The following is a 27,784-nucleotide window of genomic DNA, read 5'->3' on the forward strand; positions in this document are numbered from 1 at the left end:
TAAAAAAAAAAGAAATGTTATAAAAAAGAATTAACTGCCGCTTTAATAATTATATGAATTAATATTAAATATTAATAATCTTCTACAATAAGCCATCCCTTTAGTAAGTTGCTTCAGGTCAACGACCAGAAAAGGGACTAATACAGATGGCGATTGTAGCTGCTGACTGCAGTAGCCATGCCAAGCCTGAAGGAAAGTATGATTCACAGCAAGGCCACCATTTCAGGGCCAGGGCTGATGGGGCAGTGACAGCTACATCCTTGACCTTTAACTTATCAGGCAGTTCCAAGGGGCACGTGGCTTCCAAAGCTCTCGTGCCAGGCTTTAGAGGAAGGCCACTCCACTGGGTCTCTCTCTCTTCCCACCCCTCCTGCACTCTTATTTTGAATAGTGGACCACCGTCTTTGTCTGGAATGTGGCACTTTCAGGCTAAACCGGGGAAGGTCTCTAACAAATGGGAATGAGTTGGTCACTCTGTGGCCTAAGCATGTTCCGGACCCCACACAAGACAATGAAGCAAGCACCAGGGCCAGACCTATCACTTGAGAGTTAGAAATCACACCTCAATACACCAAGATTACTGAAAAAAAAAAAAAAAGTGAGATTTCTCTAGACAAGGAGAGACAACAGAAATGTCCTGTTAGACTGACAAAATGGCTCTGTGAGTAAGAGTGCCTGCCTCCGAGCCCCTGATGTCCTGAGTTCAACGCCCAGGACCCCTATGGTGGAAAGAAAGAACCAACTCTCAAAAGCTGTCCTCTGACCTCCACACACTTGCTGAAGCATGTACACACACACACACACACACACTGACACACAAGAAATGTGGGAGTTCGAGAGATGTCTCAACAGTTAAGAGCACTCGCTGATCTTTCATCTTTCAGAGTTCCCATGTTTCAGTCCCAGCACCCATATCCAGATGGCGCACAACTATCTATAACTCCAGCTCCAGGGGATCCAGTATCCTTGGCCTTCCTTGAGCACCTGCACTCACATACACAACCCCTCCCATATTCACATAATTCAAATTGAGGTACATTTTAAAAACCGTATCAGTCACTTTTCTATTATTGGAATAAAACACCATGGCCAAAGCAACTTACAGAAGGAAGAGTTTATTTGGGCTTATGGATCCCGAGAGTTAGAGTCCATGACGGTGGGGCCAAGACGTGGCAGCAGGAGCAGGAAGCAGAGGGCTCACATCTTAAGCCACAGGTAGCAAGCAGAGAGAGTGAATGGGGAGTGGTACAAGGTTCTGAGACCTGAAAGCTCACCCCAGATATGCACTTCCTCCAGCAAGGCCACATCTCCTAGACCTTCCCAAAAATGCCACCAACTGGGGACCAAATATTCAAATGTCTAAAACCACGAGGGGCATGGAACACTCCAACCACCACATAAATTTAATTAAAAAACAAAACAAAACAAAACAAGCCAGTTGTGGTGGCACACGCCTTTAATCCCAGCACTTGGGAGGCAGAGGCAAGCGGATCTCTGTGAGTTTGAGGCCAGCCTGGTCTACAGAGAGAAGTCCAGGACAGACAGAGATACACAGGGAAACTCTGTCTTGAAAGACCTAAATAAATAAATAAACAAATGGAATGTCTTAACGGCCATATCCTGCTTAGCTTGGTGATAGCAGAGACCCATAATTCTAACTGCTCAGGAAGCTGAGGCAGGAGGATCATAAGCCCAAGGTTAGGAGCACTGGCTACTCCTGTCAGAGGACTGGAGTTTCCTTCCCAGCATCCACATTCCAGGGAATCTGGAACCTCTTGACTCCATGGTACCAGGCACACACATGGTGCACAGACATACATGTAGGTAAAATACCCATTTACATAAAACAAAAATAAATGAATCCCTTTTTGCTTGTCATCTAAATGCAGAGCGTAGAGCGAGCAAGATGGCTCAGCATGTAGAGGTACTTTCTGCCAAGCCTGACAAGCTAAGTTCAATCCCCAGGACCCACTCCGTAGAGAGAAGCAACTGTTTTGCTTGTTGTCCCCTGATCTCTGACCATACATGCGCCATAGCATGTATGTGGGTCACTTCTACTCTCTCCACAAATAATTTTAGGACATGTGGGAAAAAAAAAAAAACCAACCAAAAAACACAAAGCTAGTCCTTGGCCTGCTGAGACAGCTCCGGTAAAGGCCTCTACTCTGCTGCCAAGCCTGATAACCTGAGCTTGACCTGGTGGTGTATGTGACCTGGGAGTGGGAGTAGCATGGACCAATCGGTGACTCCAGGTCTGAAGCCAGGAGCAGCGGGCTGGCTTGGTGCGGACAGGGAAGGGGACCTACTGAGAGTGAGGCTATGGTGAAAGGACCTGGGGCTTGTGGTCCAGAGAGGCATTGTGTGTGCTGCTTTTCAAGAGAGTCGTGGAGCTCTGGCGTGGGGAGCTCTCCCGGAGCCTGCCTGCAAGATACATTTTCCCCACAGGAATCCTGAGATGGGCCTGGCAGCAGTGACAGGAAGGGAAGTCATCCAAAGTACCCAGGACAGGACAGGTGGCCTCAGGGTCATGGCTTTGAGGCCATGGACACCACCCCCATTTGTTTTTTTTTTTCCAGACAGGGTTTCTTGAACTCACAGCGATCCACCTGCTCCTGCCTCTCTGAGTGCTGGGATTACAGGTGCGTGGAACCACACCTGGCTTCATGCTTGTCTCTTTATGGCTCTGGCGCTCTCCAGTGGGGTCTTAGCATCAGCAGCCCCTAAGCTCTGACAGGAATCAAGGGTCTGGAAGCTTCCTGGGGCCAACAGTCTAACTGCGTAGACGGTGAACCCAAAGACACACACTCTCCCCTAAAGCTTCCAGGCTTGGGAGGTACATCAGAGAAACTGAGAGCCCTCAGCTTGGGGGTACTTTGCACTGGGGACTCGTCTCCTGCCAGAATACTACCTTGGCCACGCCAGGGTCATCTGCCCCTCTCTGCTTGTCCCTCACTCCCTCTGGCCAAAGAGCAGCATGGCTAAAGGTGGAAGCAGAAATGGGCACTGGCAGCCAGCCTCATTGTCAACATACCACAGAGAACTTTGCACTGAGACTCTGTCATACAGGGAAGGGACAGGTTGCCTTGGGTCCCCTGGCTGTTGTGCACAAGCACGGGGACAAGGTTGCCTGGTAACTGGCTTGCTGTTGAAGGGCTCCTCGTAGCCCTTCCAGGAGGATCTTAATTCAGGACGGTTTTATAGAGTGGGGAAAGTTAGGCCTCTTGGGAAGTGAAGATAGCGCTGAGGACACTCTCATTGGACTGAAGAGGTTGCTCAGCAGTTAAGAGCATTGGCTGCAGCCGGGAGAGGGGCACACCTTTACTCCCACTACTCAGGAGGCAGAGGCAGTTGGATCTCGGAGCTGATGCCAGCCTAGTCTGCAGAGCAAGTTCCAGGACAGCGGGGGTCTACACAGAGAAACCCTGTCTTAAGAAACAACAACAAAGAAAGGAAGGAAGAAAAGAAGGAAGGAAGGAAGAAAGGAAGGGAGGGAGGGAGGGAGGGAGGGAGGGAGGGAGGGAGGGAGGGAGAAAGGGAGGAGCAAGCACTGGCTGTTCTTCCAGAGGACACAACTTTGATTGCCAGCACCCACATGGCTACTCATAGCTCTATAATTCAGGGGAGTTCATGCCCTCTGCTCCTCTTTTAGTTTCTCTGGGCGCCAGACACATACATGCTACACAGACTAAATGGTACATAGGCAAAACACCCACATACATGAAACAAACAAACAAGGGGCTCCTTTATATCCGCTCTTAGGAAGGGGCCTGGCCCAGCCTGGCCCACTACATTGTCTCAGGCCTGCAGTCTGCCCTGTGGCCAGCAGGGGGAAGCATCATGCTGCTTAGCTTTTCCTGGCTTTTCCAGTTGGGAAACCCCACCTCTGGGATCAAGATTTAAATGGTTACAGGGTGAGGTCACAGTAACTGTATGCACCCAATTCTGTCAAGAGCAGGCAGCGACTGAGGGCTCTCAGGCTGATCACTAGAACAACCCAAACACTCATCTTACCGCCTGCTACTGCCTACTGGGTTAAGAGTAGAACCTAGCTGGGTTATGATATGGTAAGAGAGCAAGTCCGGATCAGTGGCCTGTGGTAACCGCGGCTTCCTCGTCTTGCGTTTGCTGTGACCTTGTTACCTTCCAGTGAGCAGTACTCGCATCCGCACCCACCCAACCCGAGGGCTACTGCACAAGAAGCCATTCCCCTTCCCTAGCAGCCCGCTCTGGGCCAGTGTCCCTGGTGCTTCTGCTGTCCCGCGACGCTGTTCTCTGTATTACGATGCCTGGCCTTGCTCCTCTGGCCAGCTGAGAGCCTCGGTGGAGAGCTGCCTCACACAACCTCCTAACACACCCAGCTCTGCTGGAGTGCTTGCCAGAAAGGTGAAACTTCTGTTCACTTTCGGGTTTCCCCTTTAACCGTGAGCTTCTCAGGAGCTCCAAGACCTCCTGGTCTGCCTGTGACTCACAGAGGGAAGATGAGTTCTGTCAGGGACATCCAGGCCTTCACATTCACGGTGTGTGCCCACCGTTGAGTACCCGTGACCTGGAGCTGCAGCCTTGGGCCTACTGCAGAGCTGATGACCTCTAATTTGCACCTGGGAGTCTGCCCAAGACCATGCGAGGTCAAGGACATCAGCTCCCTTCCAGATCCCCGTATGCAAGGCTGGAGCTGCTGAGGGAAACCGCCCCACTCTGCCAGCCCCACTGGGTTTGCTGGGTCCCTGGGAAGGGAAACCCTGGGAAGATCTTCAGTATCAGCCTGAGCTGGATGTCTGTAGAAGCACAGGATCTTCATCATGAGCAGCAGACCAGAGCTTAGGAAGGAAGCAGCATAGATTCTCCTCCAGAATCCATTCCCAGGTCACATACACCACCAGGTCAAGCTCAGGTTATCAGGCACCCAGGTAAAAGGCAGTCCTAGGGAGCTAAGACAGTCTCTCTCCTGTTTTCTTTCTTTCTTTCTTTCTTTCTTTCTTTCTTTCTTTCTTTCTTCCTTCCTTCCTTCCTTCCTTTCTTTTTTTCAAGACAGGGTTTCTCCGTGTAGTCCTGGCTGTCCTGGTTCTCCCTGCATAGACCAGGCTGGCCTCGAGCTCACAGAGCTCCATCTGCCTCTGCCTCCAGAGTGCTGGGATTTCAGGCACGCGCCACCATCGTCTGGCTTCCTGTTTTCTACTAAGGTATTCGTCGCAAGTACTCAAGGTCTGTATGACTCAGAGAAATGCAGTCTTTGCTCCACATCGGGATGGTGAGATGTATCCACTTGACTGGATTGAAAAATCACCTGAGGGTGTTGTTGATTATTAATATCTATTATTGATGTATCTTTTAGTTAAACAGCGGTTATTCCTAAACCAGCTGTATACCCAAATCACCACACAGAGACCAGGACTTATTTAATTAATCTAGAGCACAATACTGGGCAATGATTACTCCATCCTAAACTCCAAGCCCGCATGGCTTTCTCCTTTTCAGATTTCCCACATTATACTTGCTTTTAGTTCTGTCTTAGGTCCGGTTCATCTCTCCTGGTGGTTCTAAGTCCTCTCCTCTTAGATCTCTCCTCTCCGACCTTCCATTCCCTTCCTTCCAACCTTCCACTCCCTTCCTTCTCCTCACCACCGGACCAAGATGCCCCATCTTATTCTCTCCATTGCTCAGCATTGTGGCTGGTTGTTTTATTGACAACACAGAGGACAAATGGTGACATGTTTACACAAACTTGAGATAAGTAATGCTTTGAATAGACATCACAATGAAATGTCTGGATTGAAACCAGATAGTGGGGTAGAGAAACCAGCATTTGAATGAACAAGAGTAAACTACACATTCCTCAAGAACATTATACCAACATAAGGGTATTAATCTCTATTGTGATACAACACCAAGTCCAAGAAAACTCATAAAAGAAAGAGTTTGTTTGGACAGTCTCTGAGGATTGGAGTTCACGATGGCAGAGGAGGCAGCAGCGAACAGGTGTGTGGAGCAGCAGCAGGCAGAGAGCACACTGGGAATGGCAGGGGTCTTTTGAAACTTCAGAGCCCGCCTCAGTGTCACACCTCTTCCAACAAGGTCATACCTCCTAAACCTCTGTCTTAAGCCGGGCAAGGTGGCACACACCTGGAATCCCAGCACTTGGGAGGCAGAGGCAGGCAGATCTCTGTGAGTTCCAGGCCAGCCTGGTCTACAAAGTGAGTCCAGGATACCTAAGGCTACACAAAGAAACCCTGTCTCGAAAAACAAAAACAAAACAAATAAAAAAAAACCCACAAACAAAAACAAAAAAACCTACTACCTCAGTCACTGTTCTATTGCTGTGAAGAGACACCATGACCAGTGTAACTTATAAAAGAAAGCATTTAATTGGGGCTTGCTTAGACTTTCAGAGGGTTAGTCCACAGTCTTGGCAGGCAGTATGGCAGCAGGCATGCAGGCATGGCACTGGAGCTGCTAAGAACTTACATCTTGATCCATATGCAAATCAGAGAGAGAAAGACAGACTTGGCCTGGTGTGGGCTTGGCCTACAACAAGGCCACACTTTCTAATCCTTGCCAAACAGTTCCACCAACTGAGGACCAATTATTCAAACCTATGAGCCTGTGGGAGCAATTATCATTCAAACCACCACAATCTCCACTATAGTCTCCAGAGACCATCAGGGCACGAGGACTTGGACCTCATCAATGGATTAATCCCTAGACAGATTCACGACCTGCTAGTATTGGAAAGTATGAAGTAGGAGATGGGAGGAAGTGGGCTGCTAGAGGAGGATCTGCCTACATCTTAATCTGCCCCTTCCTGTATACCTGTCTTCTGTCTGCCCCTGCATCACGGTGTATGTGTGGGGGTTAGAGAACAATTTTGGGGTTCTCTCCTTCTGCTGTCTATGGATTCTGGAGATTTGAACCCAAGTCATCAGTCTTGAATGGCAAGACTTGCCAGTGGGGACTCTGACTTTTTTTATTTTTATTTTTTTGACACAGGATATCACTGTGCAGCCCTAGCTGGCCTTGAACTCACAAAGATCCATCTGCCTCTGCCTCCTACATATCAGGACAAAGTCTGTGCCACTATGCCCAGCAAAATGGCCACTACTCCCTGTGCTTTTTTTTTTTTTTTTTTTTTTTGCTTTTTATATTGAGATAATTTTGACTTACAGAAGTTCTGCAAAAATAGTATCCAGTTCTTGCTTCCCCTTATGCTAACCCAGATTCTCCCATATGCTAGCATCTTATGTAACTACAGAACCATTGTCAACAGCAGGAAATTAACCTTAGTACAAGGCTAGGAACTCGATATAGACTTGGGACTGGACTAGTTTCCCACAAGGGCCAGCCTCCTCCAGTGTATTACGCTGAGCCCGTGCAGTTAGAGCCCACTTCTTTTGGGGCTCCCTCTAGTGTGAGAGTTCTCAACCTGTTTTTCTGGCTTTGTTTGGTTGTTTTTTTAATGAGCATGTCTATGTTTAAGAGCTAATGCATACAACTGCCCACAGAGGCCAGAGGAGTGCACCAGACATCCTGTAATTGTTACAGAAAACTTGTGGGCAGCAGTGTGGGTAATGGGAATTGAACTCTGGTCTTAGGTCCTGAATGCTCTGCAAGGGTAGTCTGAGGAGCCATCTCTTTCACCAGCCCCCATGTCTGTAACAATGGGGCTGGAACCCAGTGACTTATATGTGCAGGCGATCTCTGAGCTACTTCCCCTGCCCTTGTTTTGCCTTTCACAGTTTGTGGTATAGTCTTGTAAGGTTGCCTAGACTAGCTTTGAACTACCTCTGTAGTCTAGGCAGGCCTTGAACTTGCAATCCTCCAGGTCCAGCTTCCCAAGCAGCTGAGATGACACACCTGTACCACACGCCTGGCCATAGCCTTTACTTTGTCTGATCCTTGCAACAGCTTGGGTCCTGGAACCCTGACTAGGGGCAATGAGGGATGCCAGGATGACAAGACATGTGTACAGGAAAAGCTGGGATTGGGTAGGCTGGGCTTTGAGGGAGAAGGCACAGCACCCAAGAAGCTCAGAGCTGATGAACAAAGAGGCAGGTTTAACTAAAGTCAGCAGGAACTGTCTCCGAAGGGGAGCGGTCTTCAGGCTCACCTTCCAGCCAGAGGAAGGCTTTGCCATCCCTCAGGCAAGGCTCTGAAACTCACAGGGCTAAAGCACTGGGGTCTTTAACATGGATGGCCACACCCATCAGCAATGCATTCACTCAGGACTTCACTCCCTTCCTATACTTCTCAATGCTTTCATACTGAGAGTCTCACTGTATACCCCTGGCTGGCCCAAACCTCACTCTGTAGACCTAGATGGGCTTGAACTCAAGAGCTCTGCCCGCCTCTGCCTCCCAGGTGCTGGGATTAAAGAAGGTTGATACCCTACCCTGCCCAGAAATATTATTTTAAAAGGAAAAAGTGTGAGTTTGAGGCCAGCCTGCCTTTACAGAGCTAGCTTCAGGACAGCCAGAGCTACACAGAGAAACCCTGTCTCAAAAGAAATCAAAAGGAGGCTGAAGAGATGGCTCAATGGTCAAGAGCACTTGCTGATCTTGCAGAAGACCTGGGTTTGCTTCCCAGCACCCACATAGAGGCTCACAACTATCTGTAACTGCAGGATGAAACGCTCTCTTAATGGCTACTGCATGCAAGTGGTATACAAATACACATTTAGCAAACACTTACCCACTTGCAATTTAAATTTTAAAATTTAAGAATAAAAATTAGCGGGGCAGTGGTGGCACACAACTTTAATCCCAGCAATTAAGAGGCAGAGGCAGGCAGATGGATGAATTTAGGACAGCCAGGGCTACACAGAGAAACCCTGTCTCTCAAAGCAAAGCAAAAAAAAAAGCAAACTACTACTAATAATAATAATAAATAATTGATCACATATTATATAATAAAAATTTACTTTCAAAATTATATTCTTGAACAAGTACAATGGTACATGCCTTTAATCCCAGCACTCATGAGGCAGAGACAAGTGAATCTCTGTGATTCTGAGGCCAACCTGGACTATATAGTGAGTTCTAGGCTAGCCAGTGTTACAAAGCAAGACCTTGTCATGAAAAAAGGAAGAGAAAATATATACTTCTACTCATTTTTACCTCATTGCTTGGTTAGACAATCCAGAGTAGTGCTCACTCTGACCTGGAGAAAAAGCACCCTACTTCAGATTTTTCAAAAACATCTTAGGTTGGTTTGTTGGTTTCATTTCTTAAGACAGGGTCTCCCGGGGCTGGAGAGATGACTCAGAGGTTAAGAGCAGTGTCTGCTCTTCTAAAGGTCCTGACATCAATTCCCACAAGGTGGCCCACCACCATTTACAGTGAGATATGGTGCCCTCTTCTGGCATGCATAATAAACAAATAAAATCTTAAAAAAAAAAAAAAAAGACAAGGTCTCATTACATAGCCTTGTTCTTTTTTTTTAAATAATGTATTCATTTTTATTCCATGTGCATTAAGTGTGTGAGGGTGTTAGATCGTGGAGTTAAGAGACAGTTGTGAGCTGCCATGTGGGTGCTGGGAATTGAGCCCTGTCTTTTGGGAGAGCAACCAGTGCTCTTAACCGCAGAACCTTTTCTCTAGCCCCTGTAGCTTGTTCTTTGACTCACAGAGATACTTCTGCCTCTGCTCCCTGAGTGCTGGGATCAAAGGCATGGAGCATCATACCCTGGAATCTTTTTATTTTTTTTTTCTGAGGAGAGAAATGAGAACAGACACAGATTTTGACGTTCAAGAAAGCTGCGCACAGAACCACACAACTGATGGTTCACGGGTAATTTTTTCTGAGCATTAATATTGTATTTCTCCTTCTGGAAATTCTTGGGAGATTAAAACAAACACAAAGCAAAAAAGCTTGTCTTCCAGTGCTCTCCCTCAACTGATTTCGGCAAAATCAGTTACTATCTGTAACTGCAGGATGAGACGCTCTCTTAATGGCTACTGCATGCAAGTGGTATACAAATACACATGTAGCAAACACTTACCCACTTGCAATTTAAATTTTAAAATTTAAGAATAAAAATTAGCGGGGCAGTGGTGGCACACAACTTTAATCCCAGCAATTAAGAGGCAGAGGCAGGCAGATGGATGAATTTAGGACAGCCAGGGCTACACAGAGAAACCCTGTCTCTCAAAGCAAAGCAAAAAAAAAAGCATACTCTGCAGACAGACTGCTCCACACAGCACAAGACAGGTGAACTGCAGGTGTGCTGGCGACACTGCATCGAGGCTTATAGTGTTTCCAGAGCTCAGAGCAGGGTCCGCCGGTCCCTACACACTCTCAGTAACTCGGTATCTGAGTCCAGGACTCAAGACAAGTTATAAAACTGGAAACAGCCCAGGCACGGTGGCACATGCTTTTAATCCCAGCAGGGAAGCAAAGGCACAAGGATCTCGGAGTTCAAGGCCAGAATGATCTACACTGCAAGTACAGTCAGGGACATAAAGAAAGACCTGACTCAAAAACAGAACAAACAAAATTTAGGGTAGTTTTGTCTACAGGTATGTATGTGCACTGGAGGCCAGAGGGCATGGAATCTCCTGGAACTGCTATTTCAGATGGTTGTGAGCCACCGTGTAGGTGCTGGGAATCGAATGGGCTCTATTCAAATTTAAAGCAAGTCTCACGGGCTTTCCATTTCGTCCCACTGTCATGCCACGTGTGGAATTCCAAAGCCCTTAGTGAGTCTGTTTCTGGACCCGGAAAGAGAAGCAAAGGTCCTCTTGCAGAATTAAATCAGTGTAATACCCTTCAGGTGAACTGCTGAGCCAGAATCTGGCAAGTGCAGCTGAGTGCAAAGCAAACCTCAGTAGCCATGCCTGAGAGTGGGGACGGGCCGGGCTGCCTTAAGGAGCTGAATAGCCGAGGGGGAGGAAAGCTCAAAGAACCAGGCCAGAGGAGCGCCCCAAAGTCCTTCAAGAGGCCTTAGAGTGCTGCCTCGTCCAGACAGGCCACCGAACGAGCACATCTGCGCTCACCTGGCCTGACCCCCTTCTCCCGGGCTTCTGGAAAAAGCCACGCACACGCACACAGACACAGTCTAGAAGTCCCAGGCCCCCTCACTTCCGCTAGACCAGCTCCAGATCGCTCTTTCCGGCTAAGGACCAGGTTGGCGGCCGGCTCCCGAAGCAGGCGGGGCCTACGCAAGCCACGCCCATCGCTCGCGGCCACACGTGCCGGCGACAGCCCATTGGTCCCGCCTCCGTGACGTTTTTCCGGGGCGGTCCGGGTGGGGCCCAGCGCGCCTCAGCTAGCTGAGCGAACTGGGCTTCGCTGCGGTCCACGTCCCCGCGCGGGGCTGAATCGCTGAAGTGGCTGCGCTGCGGTGCGAGGGCCACGGGCCTGCCGCGCCCGGGTAAGCGACCCGCGCTGCCGTCCGGGGAACCGTCGTGAAGGCCCCATGAACCGGTTGGGGATGGACAGCGAGGTGCGGGGCGGAGGAGGGATGAATGGGGACCCGGTGCCTAGGCGGTGAGGAATGGAGGAGAGGAGGAGAAGGGAGGAATGGGCCGAGCCCTCAGAGAAGCAGGGATGCGCAGAGGGAGGAGGTGGGCCGAGGGCGATCGCCAGCCTGCGAGAGCCGATGCTGGGCAGTTTGAGAGCATTCTACGAACACTCGAGAGTAGGCGAACCCTGGATCAGGCTGTGCCCTAGAAGGTGTTGATCTCAGAAATAGTTGAGGCCTGCTCCCCAAACTCTTTCTACCTTCTAGTGTGGAAAACCCGTCATATTTTCCTTCTCATTTGCCTACTAGCCTCCCTCCCCTGTGGCCGCTAGCTTGTTCGCTTAACGGTCTGGACAGAGCTCAGAAGTCCGCCTCTAAGAACTTGTATTACTTACGCCCCGACCCCTCGGAAGCCGCTTTAAAATTTCAATAAAATCAACCACAAACTGCTTAAAAATACAGGTTTCCGATTTATAAATTAGCTCTGCCTAATAGCGAAATAGCAAAAGTGCTGGCGTGGATGGGAAGCTTTAGAACAGCAGACCTTTGGTATTTAGTGGTGAGGCGTGAACGTCCAGAAACCTGGAGGTAAGCAGTGCAATTAAGATAATATCTATATGTTCCAGGATCACGGGCTAATGTCTGCCACATGGACACAGCCTTTGGATCACCGGGCAGTGTCTTTGTGTACAAGCCCAACCAGGCGATGTGTCAGGATTAGTTAGGTGGCTGTGGTTTGTCCTGTCCTGCTAGCTTTCCCAGTCTCTGTTGCTGTGTCTGTGTAACTTCCCTAGCTTGGAGCGGAGATGGGGCCCTGCCGATAGGGATTGTTAGTGGTCTTTGCCGAATCTGGACTTCTTGTATTGAATCCGTGCATGTCGGAGGAAAAGTTCAACAACTTGAGGTTTCTCTTTCTGTGATTTGTATCCAGCAATCTACACATCTCAAAAAAAAGAGTTAAAAGTCAAGGCAAGGTTTGGAATGCAAACTGTCAAACACTAAAGGAATTGGGAGGTATTTGGAGGGCACTGGGACTCAAGACACGTCACCTGGCCGAACTTTGATGGGAGCAGCCCAGGAAATGCAGACTTAAAGCCTTATGCATATAGACTTTGCCCTGTGGTAAAGGGTGTGCCTGTGTAGCAGATGGGAATTTGGAACATTAGATACTGGCCTCCTTGTGAGCTGGCAAAAAGGAGTCCTGCTGCTCATCCCTTGAAGATCCTGTGGGGAACTGAGTCTCAAAAAGGAGGAACCCTCAGCCCTAGTCAGCCCATCGTAGTCTCTGATTAATACTTGGTTTTTTATTTTTTTCCTGTATGTGCATGAATATTTTATCTGCATGTGTGTCTGTGTATCTGCATATATCTGAATACATGCCTGTAATGCCCTCGTGGGCCAGAAGAGGCTGTTGGACCCTCTGGGACTGGAATTAAGGGACTGTCATTGGACAGTGCAGGCCCATAACCTCAGCACTGGGGAAAAGACAAGTGGCCTTAGGGGCTCTCTGGCCAGTCAATCTCCTCAACGTATCAAGCTCCCATGGTCTCCACTAAGAGACCCTGTTTCAAAATATGTAATATATAATATATGATAGATGGCTGGAGAGATGGCTCAGGGGTTAAGAGCACTATTAAACATATTTTTATATGTATGGGTGTTTTGCCTCCATGCGCATCTGTACATCGCTTGCATAAAATGCCTGCAGAGGTAAGAAGAGGGCATTGGTTCTCCTAGGACTGGAGTCACAAATAGTTGTGAACCGCTGAGTGGGAACTGGGAATCCAACCCTGGTCTTGTGGAAGAAGACCCACTCTTAACTGCTGAGCTGTCTCTCCAGCGAGGTCTCAAGACCACTCATGGTAACACACTCCTTCAGTCTCAGCACTGGAGAGGCAAAGGCAGGCAGATCTTCATGAGTTCAAGGCCAGTTCACATAGCTTGTTCTAGGCCAATGAGGGCTACACAGTAAGAACTAGTCTAAAAAAAAAAAAGTGAGTTCTCACTATGAATCTCTGGCTTTGAGCTCTTCAGGTAGATCAGGATGAACTAGAACTTTTGGCTGTCCTCCTGCCTCTGCTCCTGGAGTTCCTGGGATTGAAGGTATACGCTGCCATGCCCGGGTCCTACAGATAATGAGAACACTGAGGTCTATGCTCTGATTTAAGGCTCTCTAAAGTCTCTCTAAAGAACTGTTGTTCTTTATGAGTCAGTCTGCAAAAGTTCTGCTACGTTGTTCTGTGGATGTGGGGTCTTACTCTGTAGCTAGGGTGGCCTTGAACTTGCCTCTTGCCTCTGCCTCCCCAGAGCTGGAATTACAGGCATGTGTCACCATCTCTAGCTGTGCATATGACCTTGGCATCGACCGTGCCATAGAGATGAAGTCACAATACAGCAAGGGCCTTCTTGCCTCTCAGTGGCTAATTCCTGTTTGTGTAGGAGTTCTGCTCTCTCTGCTCTTTCTCCCTCCTCCCTCTCTCTCTCCTTCCCTCACCCCTCCCTCCCTCTCTCCTCTCTGTCCCTCCCTCTTCCTCCTTCTCCCTCTCTCTCCCCCTCCCTCTCCCTCCCTCCTTCTTTCTCCTCCTTCCCTCTTCCTCCTTCTCTCTCCTTCTTCCCTCTCTCTCCCTCTCCCTCCCTCTCCCTCCTCCTCCTCCTCTCTCTTCTTCCTCTCCCTCTCTCTCTCCCCCTCCCTCTTCCTCTCTCCCTCTCTCTCCCACTCCCTCCCGTCCTCTCTCTCTGTCGTTTGTGTTTTTCTTCATGTGTGCATGCATGCACTGAGTTGTGTGACTTCCTACACATGTGGCTGCTTGCTTGCATGCATATGACTGGCTATGTGCAAGCACAGGTCTGTACAGGTGGGCCTGTGTGCACAGGTGTGTGTGCTTCTGCACATTTGTTTTGGATAGCAGTTTTGTGGCAACGCCAGGGCGTCACCATCTGCTAATGTGTGTCCTCTGGAAGGTGAGAAGCTGCTTCTCTAGTCTATGGGCATCACCATCTGCTTGACTCCACCTGCCCTCTGGAAGCCAAGGAGCTTCCAAGTGTCACTCATCAGTGAAAGCTGGGCCTGATAGCTCACACTTGCAATCCCAGCATTTGGGAGGCTGGGCATCTTGGACTACGTACGTGGCAAGTTCCAAGCCAGCCTAGGTTACAATGGGAGACCTTGTCTCAACAACATGACCCAGAACATGTCTCTCACCTGAGTTTTGGCCCTTCCATCGGGTTCCTCACAACTGTTTATACCTCTAGAATCATCCAATTCCTCTGGCCTCTGGGGGCATCTGCTCACACATGCACATACCCACAGAGATAGATATACATGAATATTTGTAGTTAAAAGAAAAAAAAATAGGGCTGGAGAGATGGCTCACAGGTTAAGAGCACTGGCTGTTCTTCCAGAGGTCCTGAGTTCAATTCCCAGCAACCACATGGTGGCTCTCAACCATCTATACTGGAATCTGCTGCCCTCTTCTGGCCTATATGGGTGTATATGCAGATAGAGCACTCATACTTTAAATAAATAAAATCTTTAAAAAAAAAATAAAAAGAACCTTAAAACTTAGCTACAGCCGTTCCCCAGTAAGAGGATGGTCGGCTTAGTGTCCTTGCATTGCGCTCCTGATTCCACTCAGCTCCAGTTGCCTCCCAGAAAAGTGGGTCTCCTGACAGATAAATCAGCTGGTTTATCAACATTTGCCTTTTCATTCGTTTGTTTTGTTTTTACTCTCCCTGTGAGGGCCAGCAAGATGGCTCGGGGTAAAGGCACTGCTCACTAAGCTTGCTGCCTCCCTGAGTTTGAACCCTGTAGCCCATGTGGTGGAAGGAAACAGCAGATTCAGGGTGTCCTTGAGCCTCCACACATTCCCTGTAGTACATGTGGACCCGTGTACACACATAGAATTAGCTGTTTTGTTTTAATTAAGAAAAAAAATAGAACTCCTTCCAGGCAGCAGGGCACACCTTTAATCCCAGCACTCAAGGGGCAGAGGCAGGCAGATCTCTGAGTTTGAGGCCAGTCTGGTCTACAGAGTGAACTCTAGGACAGCCATGGCTACACAGAGAAACCCTGTCTCAAACAAAGCAAACAAAATAGTTCTTGTGTTAGAACTGCTGCATCAGAAGTTGTGGCGTTGACAGCTCTGATACCTGTCCTTTTCCCAGCACTGAGCTCTGAGTGCTGCCCCCGGGGCCTCCTCACTGGACGTTTGTCCCTTGTCCTTCCTAAGCAGTGTTGGCTCTCTCTCAACCCTAGGTGTGTCTGATACCACAGAGGAGCAGCTGCCTCTGTCCTACATGTGCCTCAGCGAATGCCATGGCCTGGGAGTGCCCCGCCAAGCCGCTCTCACCTGCAAAGCCAGACTTAATATGGCAAGTACAGGATGCCAAGCCCACAGCTGCCCAAGGAGGACATCAGCCCGGCCTCCTAGTCTGCACTGAGCAGCTGCCTCTTGTGAGTGTCCTGGGCCCTGCCTGACTGGGGCACCTGACAGAGAACCTAGAAAGGGCCCTGGGGTACTGAGTTTGTAGAGTCAACAGGAAGACACTGGGTCGGTACCTCTCTGGCGTAGCTGAATCAGCTGCCTTGAGGTGGGTGAAAGCACCAGAGCCACAGCTGGCAAACTAGAGCTTGTGGGCTATGTCTCCGGGAGTATGCACTGTGTGAATAAGCTTTTACTGGGACACAGCCACTGCTGTCTGAGGCGGTCTTTCTGCTGTAGTGGCAGGACTTAAGTAAGTAGCTGAGACACGGCCTGCATGGTCCCCTGTCCAAAGTATTTGCTCTGAGAAAATTTGTGTACCTCTGTCCCAGATTGGTAGTGGGTGCAGTTGGTGCTGAGGCCCTCCCTAGCCACTAGAAATGCCTGTCACATTTTTTCTCCTTCAACTCACCGGCAGACTTCCAACCCAGGGCTGAGGCTCAGGGAACACCCCGAACCTGCTGGAAACATCTTTAGGGTATCAGATGAAAGTGGTCCAAGAGCCAGGTGAACGTCTCATTTGCCATGGCTCAGATGCCTGACCTCTCAGTGTGAAACCTTTGTTTCAGCTCTTCCCTGACATGCTCTTACTCTGTCTCTTCTCACTACCCCACCCCACCCCTCGCTCTTTTCTTCTCACAGAACAAACGTTCTGTGCCCTAGAAAATAAGACACACCTGGTGAAGGGATGAGAAGTCTTCACTCTGTTGAGGAGGCTCTCTCCTGGCCAGCTCTAGTTCTAGAGGTAGAGAGTGGGACTTTCCAGAAGGGACAGTGAAACTGGGTCAGATGCTTTAGGCAAGGGGAGGCAAGACACAGGCAGGTCAGCATTGCCCTCATGGCTGCTTGAGTGTGTTCTTCCCAGTCCTGGTCTAAGCACTGGGCTCAGTTTACACAGGGCCCCCTGCAGAGCCCTAGGCCTCTGGGGAAGCTGTGTGCTGCTGAGCGAACACCTCTGACCAACTTGCCTTCTTCACCCCAGGTCCCTGGGCCGAGCAGAAGGCGACTGTTGAAAGTCTGAAGGGCTGGCCGCCGGAGGCTCCGAGCCCAGCTCTCACCTCACCAGCAAGATGTGGACAGCCCTGGTGCTGGTTTGGATTTCCTCCGTGCCCTTATCTAGAAGCCATACGGTGTCCGATGAGCCACGTGAGTGAGAAAGCTGTCTGACCACCAGGAGCCCCCTAGGATCTGACTCCAGAAGGGAGGCATCCTCACACCCCTGCCTTCCTAGCTACAGGACTGGGAGGGCCTGTCCTGAGCACAGGTGGGAGCCCCGGTGTGACCAGGAGCAGAGGCCTGCAGAGTCCATCTTGCAGGAGTCTCCTGTTGGTCAGGGTTTGTTGGCGCATCTGTCTTGAGTGTGCTTCTGCCCCACTGGGCTCTGCTCATCCTTCTGCCAGGCCCATCACTGAGCCAAGGCCATTTACAGTGCCAATGTCTGTGTAGCCACTCTTCCATGTAAACTTCAGGGGGGGTGTGCAGGGGTTGAGGTTGGCTTTGTTTTTATTGGCTAATCATATAATGTGAACCCTCTGATCTGATGCTTTAGGAATTAGATACAGTTACAAAGTTCTGAAACCTCCTCAGGCTGGAGCCTCAGAACAGGCAAAGGAATCCTTAATTCGGGGTGTCATGGGCTCTGGGCAGCTGTTGTCAGCTGGCAGGGGTGGTGAGAGGAGACATAGGGCTTGAGTCACTCCCATCAGCACCCAGGCTAGAATATGGTGCCATATAGCCAGGACGGGGGCGGAGCTAAGGGGATACCAGGTCATCCTGCATGTGGTTGAAAGTGTCCTATGTCTCTCTTCTCTCCTGATTTAAGGATACTTAGTCACTACCAAGCTGTGGCCTAAAGCAGTAAAACAAAGCATGCCTAGGGACACAGTTCCAAAGGCTGAAAACGTAACTACTGAGGGAAAGGCCACAGTGCTGCCTGTTCCTGTCGCAGCCACCACAGAGACCCAGGCAGCCATCCTGAACACCACCACAGTGACAGCCAGGGTGACAACGCACTGGACAAACATGGGCACCCCACCAGCCAGAGAGGGTACGACAGAGAGTGTGACCTCCAGGACTCCTGCACCACCTACACCATCAGGCCCCTCATCTGGGGGGCAGACTCTAACCATCACCACCGCTGGGTTTCCCCCTCTCAGCACACCACATACAGAAGTGCCAAGAACAAATGCCAGCGCATCACCAGGAACAGCCACAGTGGCAGCCGTGGCCCCACACACCTCGACTGTTGCTGCAGGCACCATGAACACTAGTGGGCCTCCCACAAGGACACCGAGTCCTGCCAAAAGCACACCCACTAACACATCCACCACGAGCCCCATACCCACCCCAGGTGTCCAGATGCAAAATACCACTGTCCAGGTGACAACAAAACAGCCAGTGGATAGCACAGTGGGTAGATTAACACCGACTCCCTCAAACACCACCCTGATGCCCACCACCACCCACTCTGTGGCTTCAGTGTCCCCTACGGTAGTGACCACCACCCAGGTAAAAACCAAGGAGCCAACTGCCAGCACAGTGCCAATGCCTCCTACCAGCCCCAGCCCTGGAATGGAAGCTACATCCCCCACCACACAGCCAAGCCCTGCATTACCTAGCCAGGGGACAGGCAGGACAGGCGAGCCAGGCACGCCCCTGACAACAGAACAGGCGGGGACCAAAGCCACAGCGGGCACTGCCTCCACTGGGCCAACACCCAGGAGCTCAGGGGACCTGAAGGTGCCAGCCACAGACTCGTGCCAGCTCAGCACCCAAGGCCAGTACCTAGTGGTCACCACTGAGCCCCTAACCCCCTCCTTGGTGAACAAAGTATTACTTCTGGTGGTGCTCGTCCTCGGGGTGGCCCTCTTCATCGCGGTCCTGGTGATGTTTGCCCTGCAAGCCTACGAGAGCCACAAGCAGAAGGACTACACGCAGGTGGACTACCTGATCAACGGCATGTACGCCGACTCGGAGATGTGAGGGCCCCCGGGAGGCCAGCCTCTCCCACGGCCTTCGTTCTCGCCTCAGACCAAACCAAGTGCTTCCAGATCTTCTCGGTGCAATCCCAGAGCTGTGCCACATGCTTAAAGACACATTTAACTGCTGTCAGATCAACCCCATGATCACAAGAGAGCTGCCTTTTCATATTTATTTTTCTAAATGATGACATAAGCAGGCGTGGCCAGGGCCGAGGGGGCCTGACCTGCTCGGCTCTCGGTGTGGGAAATCTCGGCCAGAATTAAAAGCAATTGATTGCTCTCCATCCGCCTTGTGTGGGTCTGTATGTCCTGCTCTCCATCCGCCTTGTGTGGGTCTGTGTGTCCTGCTCTCCATCCGCCTTGTGTGGGTCTGTGTGTCCTGCCCTCGGTCACTCCTGGTGTAGCCTTTCAGATGCTTGGTGGGGCTTGTGTAAACATGTAGTATGATAGGAGTCCCTGGAGAGCTGCTGTGCTCAGGCCACTGGGCTCCCTCGCATGCCCAGGTGCTCAGCGGAGTCTTCGGCCAAGTCCTAAGCTGCTCCTTGGGGCTGGCAGTTGGCTATGCAACCTCCCGGGTGCTGAGCCTCTTAGAGCCCAACCTGGGTAGAAAAGAGCCAAATCCAACATAACCCATAAAACAGCCAGCTTGGCTCTACACGACACATGCTGCCAGAACACTGGCTACCCAGCTCAGCCACAGGTGGGACAGTCGGTCCAAGGCCCAGTGTGCTCCCAGTCTGGGTTCTGGATTCCAGGCATTTGGCATGAGCAGCAGCCAGAGGCAGTATTGCCGTGGTCCAGCCACCATCCTCGTGAGTGCGTGTAACACACCGAGACCTTATACCAGCACATTAGCATCCCAACACTCATTTTAGTGACCTCTGAGGCTCCACAGCATCTCATCCAGGGCCAAAGTCAGGAGAAAGCCTGCCATGTTCACTTCTTGCGGTGCTGGGGATGGAACCCGGGCCTTTTGTGTTCTAGGTAAACACTCCTGCTGAGCCATATCCCAGCTCTGGCCCCTGGTTCTAGAGTCCTAGTTCTTCAGCTGACCTGTTTCCAGGCAGAGCCTTGGCCTTACTCTACCCGCATGTTCAGTGTAGCATGAGTCCACTAACAGTGAGCCACGTGGCAGCCAAAAGGACCTCAGCTGTGTTCTAGGCCGGGTCTATGGCTGCTGTCTGGTCTAGGGCCAGCTGTGGAACGTTCTGGAGCTTGGCTCCATCTAGGAGACAATGTTTGTTCACGGTACCTGCCCTGACTGGAGAGACGTGGCTATGGTTATGGCTGTCCTGGACTTTGTAGAGCAGGCTGGCCTCTGTCTCCCAGAGTGCTGTGATGTCACCGCTTAAGGCTGATGTTTCCTAAGGATGCTGTTTCCCACGATGGCCCAGATTCTCAAGTCTTCCTCACCCAAAAGGGATGACAGGTGGTGTGGAATAAAAGAGAAGGTGAACCCCTGGGCCATTTTCAGACTGTATGAGATCAGATGAGGGGAGCAGAATTACCCACACAGCTGTGGCTTCCAACCCACCTTATCTAGCATTAAAGCCAGGCCTGCCTGCTGCCCCACCAGCTTCCAGAATCAAGCCGCCTGTGATGACACCTGACTCAAGATACTTAATCAACGCTGATGGCTCCAGCCATGGCTGGGAAGGTGGCTGCTTCCAGCCTCTGGTGAACGTCAGACCAGTTCACAACTTTGCGTGTCTGAGAGTCTACCTGCTGCTAGGAACACAGCTCTGGGGCCAGGGAGGGGTCTTTGAGCATGCCTTCTGCTCAGCTTCGGTTGGTTTAGGACAGGCTCCCCCTCGTGGCTGATAGAATCTTAAATCCTGGATTCAGGTGGACCACGTTTCAAAGCGTGTTCTCAAAGACTGGGATTCCCTGATCTTTCGGGGGGGGGTGTCAAAGTGAGAGTCAGTTTACAGCAAGAAAGCAAGACGCGGAAAGGCCAAGTTGTCTATTCAAGGTCATCCACCGGAGAAGTGGCAGGCCGAGATTCACGATGGCCAGCCCCTCAGCTTTGAGCACTGAGGTGGCCAGGGAGAGGACGTTTCATCTTCAAGACCTAGCGAACACGCGCCCTGGAGGACGTGGGGGCACCGGGGGCGGGTCTCACCTGGGGCGCCCCTGGTCGTGGTGGTGAAGGTCCCCTGGTGCCCCCTGGCGGCCAAGCTCCTCACCGCATCCGGCCCGTGCCCGTCTCTACCCACCACGGCCATTTGGGACCCACAAAGTCATTCCAGCTGACCCTGGCAACAGGAAGAGTCCCCGGATAACCCCACTGGAGCGCTCGCCCTGCTGAGTGCTTTTAAGGCCTGGAAGGTCTCGACCCAACTTGAGGCCAGCAAGTTCTTGAAGGAATGACGTCATGTGTGCCCGAAACTCCTCCCCCTCTCCCAGGCATACTGGAGTTAATTCGGGGAGCCCGCAACCTCAACGTGGTGACCCTGCTCTTCTGTCCTCGAACCAGCCAGCTTGGGGGTCATTCAGGGCAAGGCACGCGAAGCCGCTTTACATCACCACTCGGCTAACAGCTCCTGTCTGTGAGGGCTGACTCTGTGGCCTGCTCGGATAGGCCCCCTGCTGCCGTCTATCCCTTATCTCCGAGGACTGTCTTCCTGCTCCTCCCTCCCCTCCCCACCCCACCCACGGCTCATCCTCCACTTAGCATCCTGGGGGGATATTTTTAAAACACAACTCAGATCTTAATGCTCAGTTCCCTAGGCTGGCCTCCCACTGGGATTGGAGAATGGGGGGGGGCAGGGAGAAGGGGTACTACTGTTCAAGAAAAGGGGGCCAGCCGCGTTAAACCTTCAAGACTAACACAAAGCTAGCGAGTGTGGGGAGAAGAGGCAGTCAGGACCGGGACTAGTGACCAGAGAAGGTGGAGAAGCCTGTCTTCAGGGACCTACGCAAAGAAATAAGGTTGTTAGGTTTAGAGTTTAAACAGATACTTAATTGCACTTCTGTGTTTACAGTGACTGAAGTTACTTCAAACAGCTTAAGGGTGGCCAAACAAGATGGCTTGTCCTCAAGCCTGGACAACTGAGTGTGATCCCCACAGTCTACGTTAACCTCTGACCGCCAAATAAGCACTGTGCACACACTCGCACAAAATAAATTAATAAAATTAATTTAAAAAATGGTTAAAGAGAAATGAGGAAAGTGAGGGCAGACACAACCAGAGACCCCACACGCATGCACACACAGAGAAAGGCATAGGTTCCTGGGGAAAGGCTGGTTTCCAGTTCCTTATGTGTGTATGGAAATTTCCATGATGAAAAGTTAGAAGAAAAAGGGAAGGGAGGGGAAGGAAGGGTGGAGCCCTGGCTCCAAGCTCCTAAGTAGAAGATCCTTCTGGTTGCCTCTGGGAGGAGCTATGGGAAGCTGTTGGGTCCTCCCGGGAGACAGGGCTTAGACCAAGATCACGTTCAGTCCCCAGAGGGAAGCCGGGGAACTTGGAGACATGCTTTGGAGGCTGAGCCCTTAGGCTTCTACTGTTTCTTTTCTGTTCCTCCGTCTCTCCCTTCCTCCCTTCTTCCTTCCCTCCCTCAACCCAGGGCAAATGCTATACTGACTTATACTTCACTGACTCCTTCTTGCTATTCTACTTCTGTCGGGTTATTTTTTTTCAAGATTTATTTTGAATTTTGTGAATGTTGTGCCTGCGTATATGAATGTGTACTCCCTGCATGCCTGATGCCAGCGGAAGCCAGAAGAGGGTGCTGGATAGTGGGGTTGCAAACAGTTGCCAGCTGCTGTTTCCTCTACAGGAGCAGAAAGTGCTCTTAGCTACTGAGCTTCATCCCTGTTTTGTTTGGGTATTGTTTTATGAAACCTGTGTGTCACCCTGTTGACCTTGAATTTTTTAACAAACCTATTTTATTTAGGGTTATTAAACTCTCCTACCTCCATTCCAATCCCACAACACTGGGTAGGAGGGAAAGATTAGTGGGGATGGGGGGGCGGGGTTTTCTATGCTACTTCCCTCTGGGTAGAGTCATAGGATTCTGTTGGGGGCAATACCAAGATCAGTGGTCCAGAAATCCAGCAGAAGTCCAGGTCACCAGCAAACCAGCAACCAGCAAAAGCAGCAGCAGGACAGGAGCAAGCAGTCCTCCTCCCAGCAGCCGCGCCTTAGTCCTCTGGGCCGTCATATTATACCCCTCAAAGTCCTCAGACTTCAACTAAGTCCACCTGGCAAAGACCACGCTCTGCATGAGACACTTAAAAGGTGTGGCCAAACCAGCCCCCCCAACTTGAAATTTTAACAAAAACATGTTTACATATCATAAACCAAAACATCCACAACATAACCCAACTGCCTTGAATTTTTCTTCTTTCTCTGCTTTTTGTTTACTTATTTGTTTTTTGAGACAGGGTCTCATTATGTACCTCTGACTAACGTGGAATTTGATATGAAGACCACGCTGGCCTTGAACTCACAGAAACCTACTTGCTTCTGCCTAGGATCACAGGTCTGCACTGCTACACCCAGACCCAGCAGCGGGAGTGAATCTGTGCACCATGTGTGCAGTGCCTGTGGAGACCAGAAGAGGGCACCACATCCCTGCACCTGTAGTTGGAGATGGGTGTGAGCCACCGTTGGAGTTCTGGGACTAGAACCCAGGTCCTCTGAAAGAGCAGCCAGTGATCTTAACTGTGAAGCTGTCTCTTCAGCCCCCGTGTTTGGTACATCTATTAAATCATTGTGTGGAGCCATTCAGACTTTTGATAGTGTTTTGCCATTACAAGCAGGAATGAACATGATGCTATTCCCTATGCTGTCAAGGCCAGCCTGGTCTACGTGGCAAGTGTTGGGATTCAGGCCGGGACAAGCGGCTCAGGTGCCTATTTAACATATCAAATCGGACCTGGCCTCCAAGTTCTCCCAGCATCCCTCAGTCCCTACCTGTTACAGAGGCGTAGCTGGCATACCCCACCCTCTACCCTGAACTTTCCTGTCCTACAGAGGCTCTTCACTATACAATCCACTATACATGGTTCTCTCTCTCTTTCTCTCAATCTCTCCTCTGCCTCCTCCTCCTCGCTCTCATTTCTCTCTACACTCTGCTTTCTCTCTCTGCCCCTCCATCAAACCTTTTCTGTCTCCCTCTGCGTAGTGACTTCCTTGGCCCTGTTTCTTGGGGCCAGTGAACCCTCCTTATAGCTGCCCCCAATACCCCTGGCTTTATACTTTAATTTGGCTTGAATTGGTTCGTTTCGTTGATGGAGAATACCTATCAGCAAGTAAAAGGCTAGCCAGAACTACAGAGACCCTAATACTCACATGTACACACACCTAAAATCAAACCAAAAACATAAAACACTTACACATTAAAAAATTAAATGTCTTAAAGTTGTAGGTAACAGAACTGCAAGGTAGATGTGCTCCAAGATGTGTTTTTATTCTTGAAGCTAATTGATCATTAATTAGGCCAAAGGCACTAGACCATCTGGAGCTGGCCTTTCAGATGGCTGTGAGCTGCCAAGGGAGGAATTAAGAACTGAACCTGAATCCTTTGCAAAGGCAGTAAGTGCTCTTAACCACTGAGCTGTTTCTCCAGACTGACTTTAATTTTTTTAACATTTATTTATTATGTTTGTGTGTGTGTGTGTGTGTGTGTGTGTGTGTGTGTGTGTGAAAGACAGAGAGAGGCAGGGACAGACAGACAGAGAACAAGAAGGCGTGTGTGTGTGCTCTCCACAGAACACGTGTGGAGGTCAAACAACTTTTGACATTTTGGGGAGTTGCCTTTTTCCTCCCACCATATGGGTTCTCGGACTTGAACTCAAGTTTCCAGGCTTATCACCAGGTGCCTTTAGCCCCAGGCCATCCTGCCAACCTCCAGGACACATTCTTGAAGGGGGGGGAAGTAAGTTGCCAATAGTACAATACAATATGGCTGTCATTCGGTGCTGATCACTCCATGACCATTGCTCTGTGACAATATGTTTGTCCCGTCAGCACTGAAAAGGCTATGCTGGTCACCTCATTTTGCTAGGGTCTCTACGCATGGCATGGTAGGGGCTTTTGCTTGGGGGTCACACACTTAAAGCAGGTCACAGCCTGACCCACATTCAAGGAGAGGGTTTTACATGAATACCAGGAAGCAGAGATGGCTGGCCACCTTAGGGTCATCTGCCACGCTCCTTATGTAAGACACTATTTCTAAAGAAGCAGACACATCTCTGAAGTAATGGGAGAGTATGGAAAAGAGGAGTTCTGAACTCTCAGGAGAAGGGAGAAGGGAACCGGTTCGAAGAGAAGGAAAAAGGGCAGGGAGGGAAAGTTTTAATGCTTTAAAACTGCATTTCTGTTCTTTATTGCATGCACCCCCCGTCCCAGCAGGCGTGTCAAATTAGGAGACAAGGGACAGGAGTGGATTCTGGCCTTCTGCCATGTAGATTCTCGGGATTGAACTCAGATCTTCATTCCCAGCAGCAAACGTCTCTACCCCCTGAGCCATCTCACCAGCACAAGTTTCAAGTTTTTAAAAAGAAGATGTGTTCAAGTACTAAAGAGAATGACAACAGATCCCAACCCGCCTTTTCAGAGGAGAAATACACACACGATAGCATGTGAGCTGAGCCTGCAGCTCCAGAACAAAGCAGGGAGAGCCAAGCTTCAGCCCGCCCTGAGATTCCCTGGGGCCCGGCAGGTCTGCCCGGACACTGCAAGATGCAGGTCGAGAGTGCAAAGGAAACACCTTTAATACTAGTCAGGAATCTTGGGGCTGGAAGATAGATTATTGGTTAAGATCTCAGGCCATTCTTGCCCAAGTTAGGGATTTGGTCCTAGCACCCACACGCTGGCTCAGGACCATCTGTAACTCCAATTTCACGGGATCTAGCATCACACTCTGGCCTCTGTGGGAATTGCACAGACGTGATGCACATACGTGCTTATAGGCAAAGACTCACATGCACATCTTAAAGAAATATCAAATCAAAAGGAATATGAACAACACAGAAAGAAAAATACTAAATGCTCTATCGATCCGGCTGAGGTTTGTTTCTTTTGCCTCATTGGCAAACAGGACTCATGATGACGTGATGGTCCTTCAGGAGGGTGTGAATGAGGGGATGGACCACTGAGGGGCACCAGAGCCCAAACGGTGTCTGGGAAGTGTCCAGGCCTTGCTTTGGGAGGTGTTGGCTCTACAGCTTCTCTCTCTTTCTTCTTTTCCTGGCTCAGAATGTGACCATTATTTTAGCTATTCCAGGTTTTTCTTTTTTTTTTCCTCTTTCTTTCTTTCTTTCTTTCTTTCTTTCTTTCTTTCTTTCTTTCTTTCCTGTTTCTTTTTCTAAGACAGGGTTTCTCTGTGTAGCCTTGGCTGTCCTGGACCCGCTTTGTAGACCAGGCTGCCCTCAAACTCACAGAGATCTGCCTGCCTCTCCTTCCCTAGTGCTGGAATGAAGGGTTGGGCCACTGCACCTGACTTTCAGGTCTCCTTTCATCTAGGTATCCATGATCACATTCTCCCAGCACCCAGGAAGCAGACCCAGGAAGATTGTCACAAGTTCAAGACCAGCCTGAGCTACATAGTGAATGAAAAGCTAGTCTGGGTTACATAGTTAAACTCTGTCTCAAAAAAGGGGGGGAGGAGGTTTGACCTGGTCAGGGCATAGACTGCAGCGTTGCTGCTCACACAAATACCACAAATATGTCCCGATTTACCAAGACTGGGATCCCTAGTTGCTGACAGATGCCTTTTTATCTTTTTTATTTTATTTTTTATTTTACTTAATGTATATGAATGCTTCCCTGAGTGAATGTATGTGCGCCGTGTACATGCCTGTTGGATGCCCTGGAACTGGGGTCACAAATGTTTGTGAGCCACCATGCCAGTGTTGGGAATCAAACCCGGCTCCTCTGGAAGAGCAACAAATGCTCTTAATTGCTGAACCATCCTTCCCAACCCCCATTTCTTAACTCGGCAGCCCTCATTTGAGAGCTCTCTCCCAGCATGCTTTCTGCATGGCCCCAAGGACTGTGCCCCAGATGGCCACGCTCTCATTTCTACTGATGTCAAGGACACAGGAGAGCACAGGAGTCCAGCCTCAGAGCTGCTCTCTCGTCTGGCTATGGTCAGCCTGTCTCCACTCTCAGCAAACCTTTCAGAGATACAGCATCCTAGAGAACAGGAAATTGCCACTGTTTCAGGTCTGAGTGCACACATTGCCTGTTAGAATGTAGAAGAACAATGGACTCTGTAGATCAGGCTGGCCTCTAACTCACAGTGATCTGCCTGCCTCTGCCTCCCAAGTACTGGGATTTCAGGCATGAGCCACCAACTGGCTTATTTTGCTCTTTTTTAGACCGAGAACTCTTTTTTTTTCTTTCTTTCTTTTTTTTTTTAAATATTTATTTATTATTTATGCAGTATTCTGCTTGCATGTGTGCCTTTATGCCAGAAGAGGGCAACATTATAGATGGTTGTGAGCCACCATGTAGATGCTGGGAATTGAACTCAGCACCTTTAGAAGAGCAGCCCGTGCTCTTAACCTCTGAGCCATCTCTCCAGTCCTAGACCTAGAGCTCTTTGTAGTGATGTATTTACTTTTACTTTATGTGCGTTGCTGTTTTGACCGTACATGTCTGTGTGAGGCTGTCAGATCCAGGAACTGGATTTACAGACAACTGAGAGCTGACAAGTGGGCACCAGGAATTAAGTCCTTTGGAGGAGCAGCCAGTGCTGTTAACCACTGAGCCACCTCCCCGGCATCAATTTTCCTTAATGAAATCATTTACAGTGGGAAGACCCACCTTTAATCCAGATCTTCTGTGGCGGGAAGACTACTTTAATCTGAGCCACAACCTTCTGCTGGTAGCCTATGTGAAAAACACGAAGGAGGAAGCT

At 50.0% G+C, this 27,784-nt stretch overlaps 1 protein-coding gene across 3 annotated transcripts; it reads left to right on the top strand.

Moving 5' to 3' along the window:
• The first annotated feature begins 11,221 nt into the window (after positions 1-11,221).
• C1H11orf24 (chromosome 1 C11orf24 homolog) lies at positions 11,222-19,198 on the top strand. 3 transcript variants are annotated; one of them, XM_021634353.2, is made up of 4 exons: positions 11,222-11,434; positions 15,708-15,905; positions 16,916-17,079; positions 17,756-19,198. In XM_021634353.2, exons 3-4 carry the CDS (start codon positions 17,004-17,006, stop codon positions 18,913-18,915), a joined length of 1,236 nt encoding a protein of 411 aa, XP_021490028.1. In that variant the 5' UTR covers positions 11,222-11,434; positions 15,708-15,905; positions 16,916-17,003; the 3' UTR covers positions 18,916-19,198. The 3 variants fall into 3 exon arrangements, with proteins under 3 accessions (XP_021490028.1, XP_021490018.1, XP_021490035.1); XM_021634343.2 differs by having other exon boundaries at positions 11,222-11,362; XM_021634360.2 differs by lacking the exon at positions 15,708-15,905 and having other exon boundaries at positions 11,222-11,362.
• Positions 19,199-27,784: the final 8,586 nt, after the last annotated feature.

This window comes from Meriones unguiculatus, chromosome 1 (genome assembly GCF_030254825.1).
Source record: "Meriones unguiculatus strain TT.TT164.6M chromosome 1, Bangor_MerUng_6.1, whole genome shotgun sequence".
Taxonomy (NCBI): Eukaryota; Metazoa; Chordata; class Mammalia; order Rodentia; family Muridae; genus Meriones; species Meriones unguiculatus.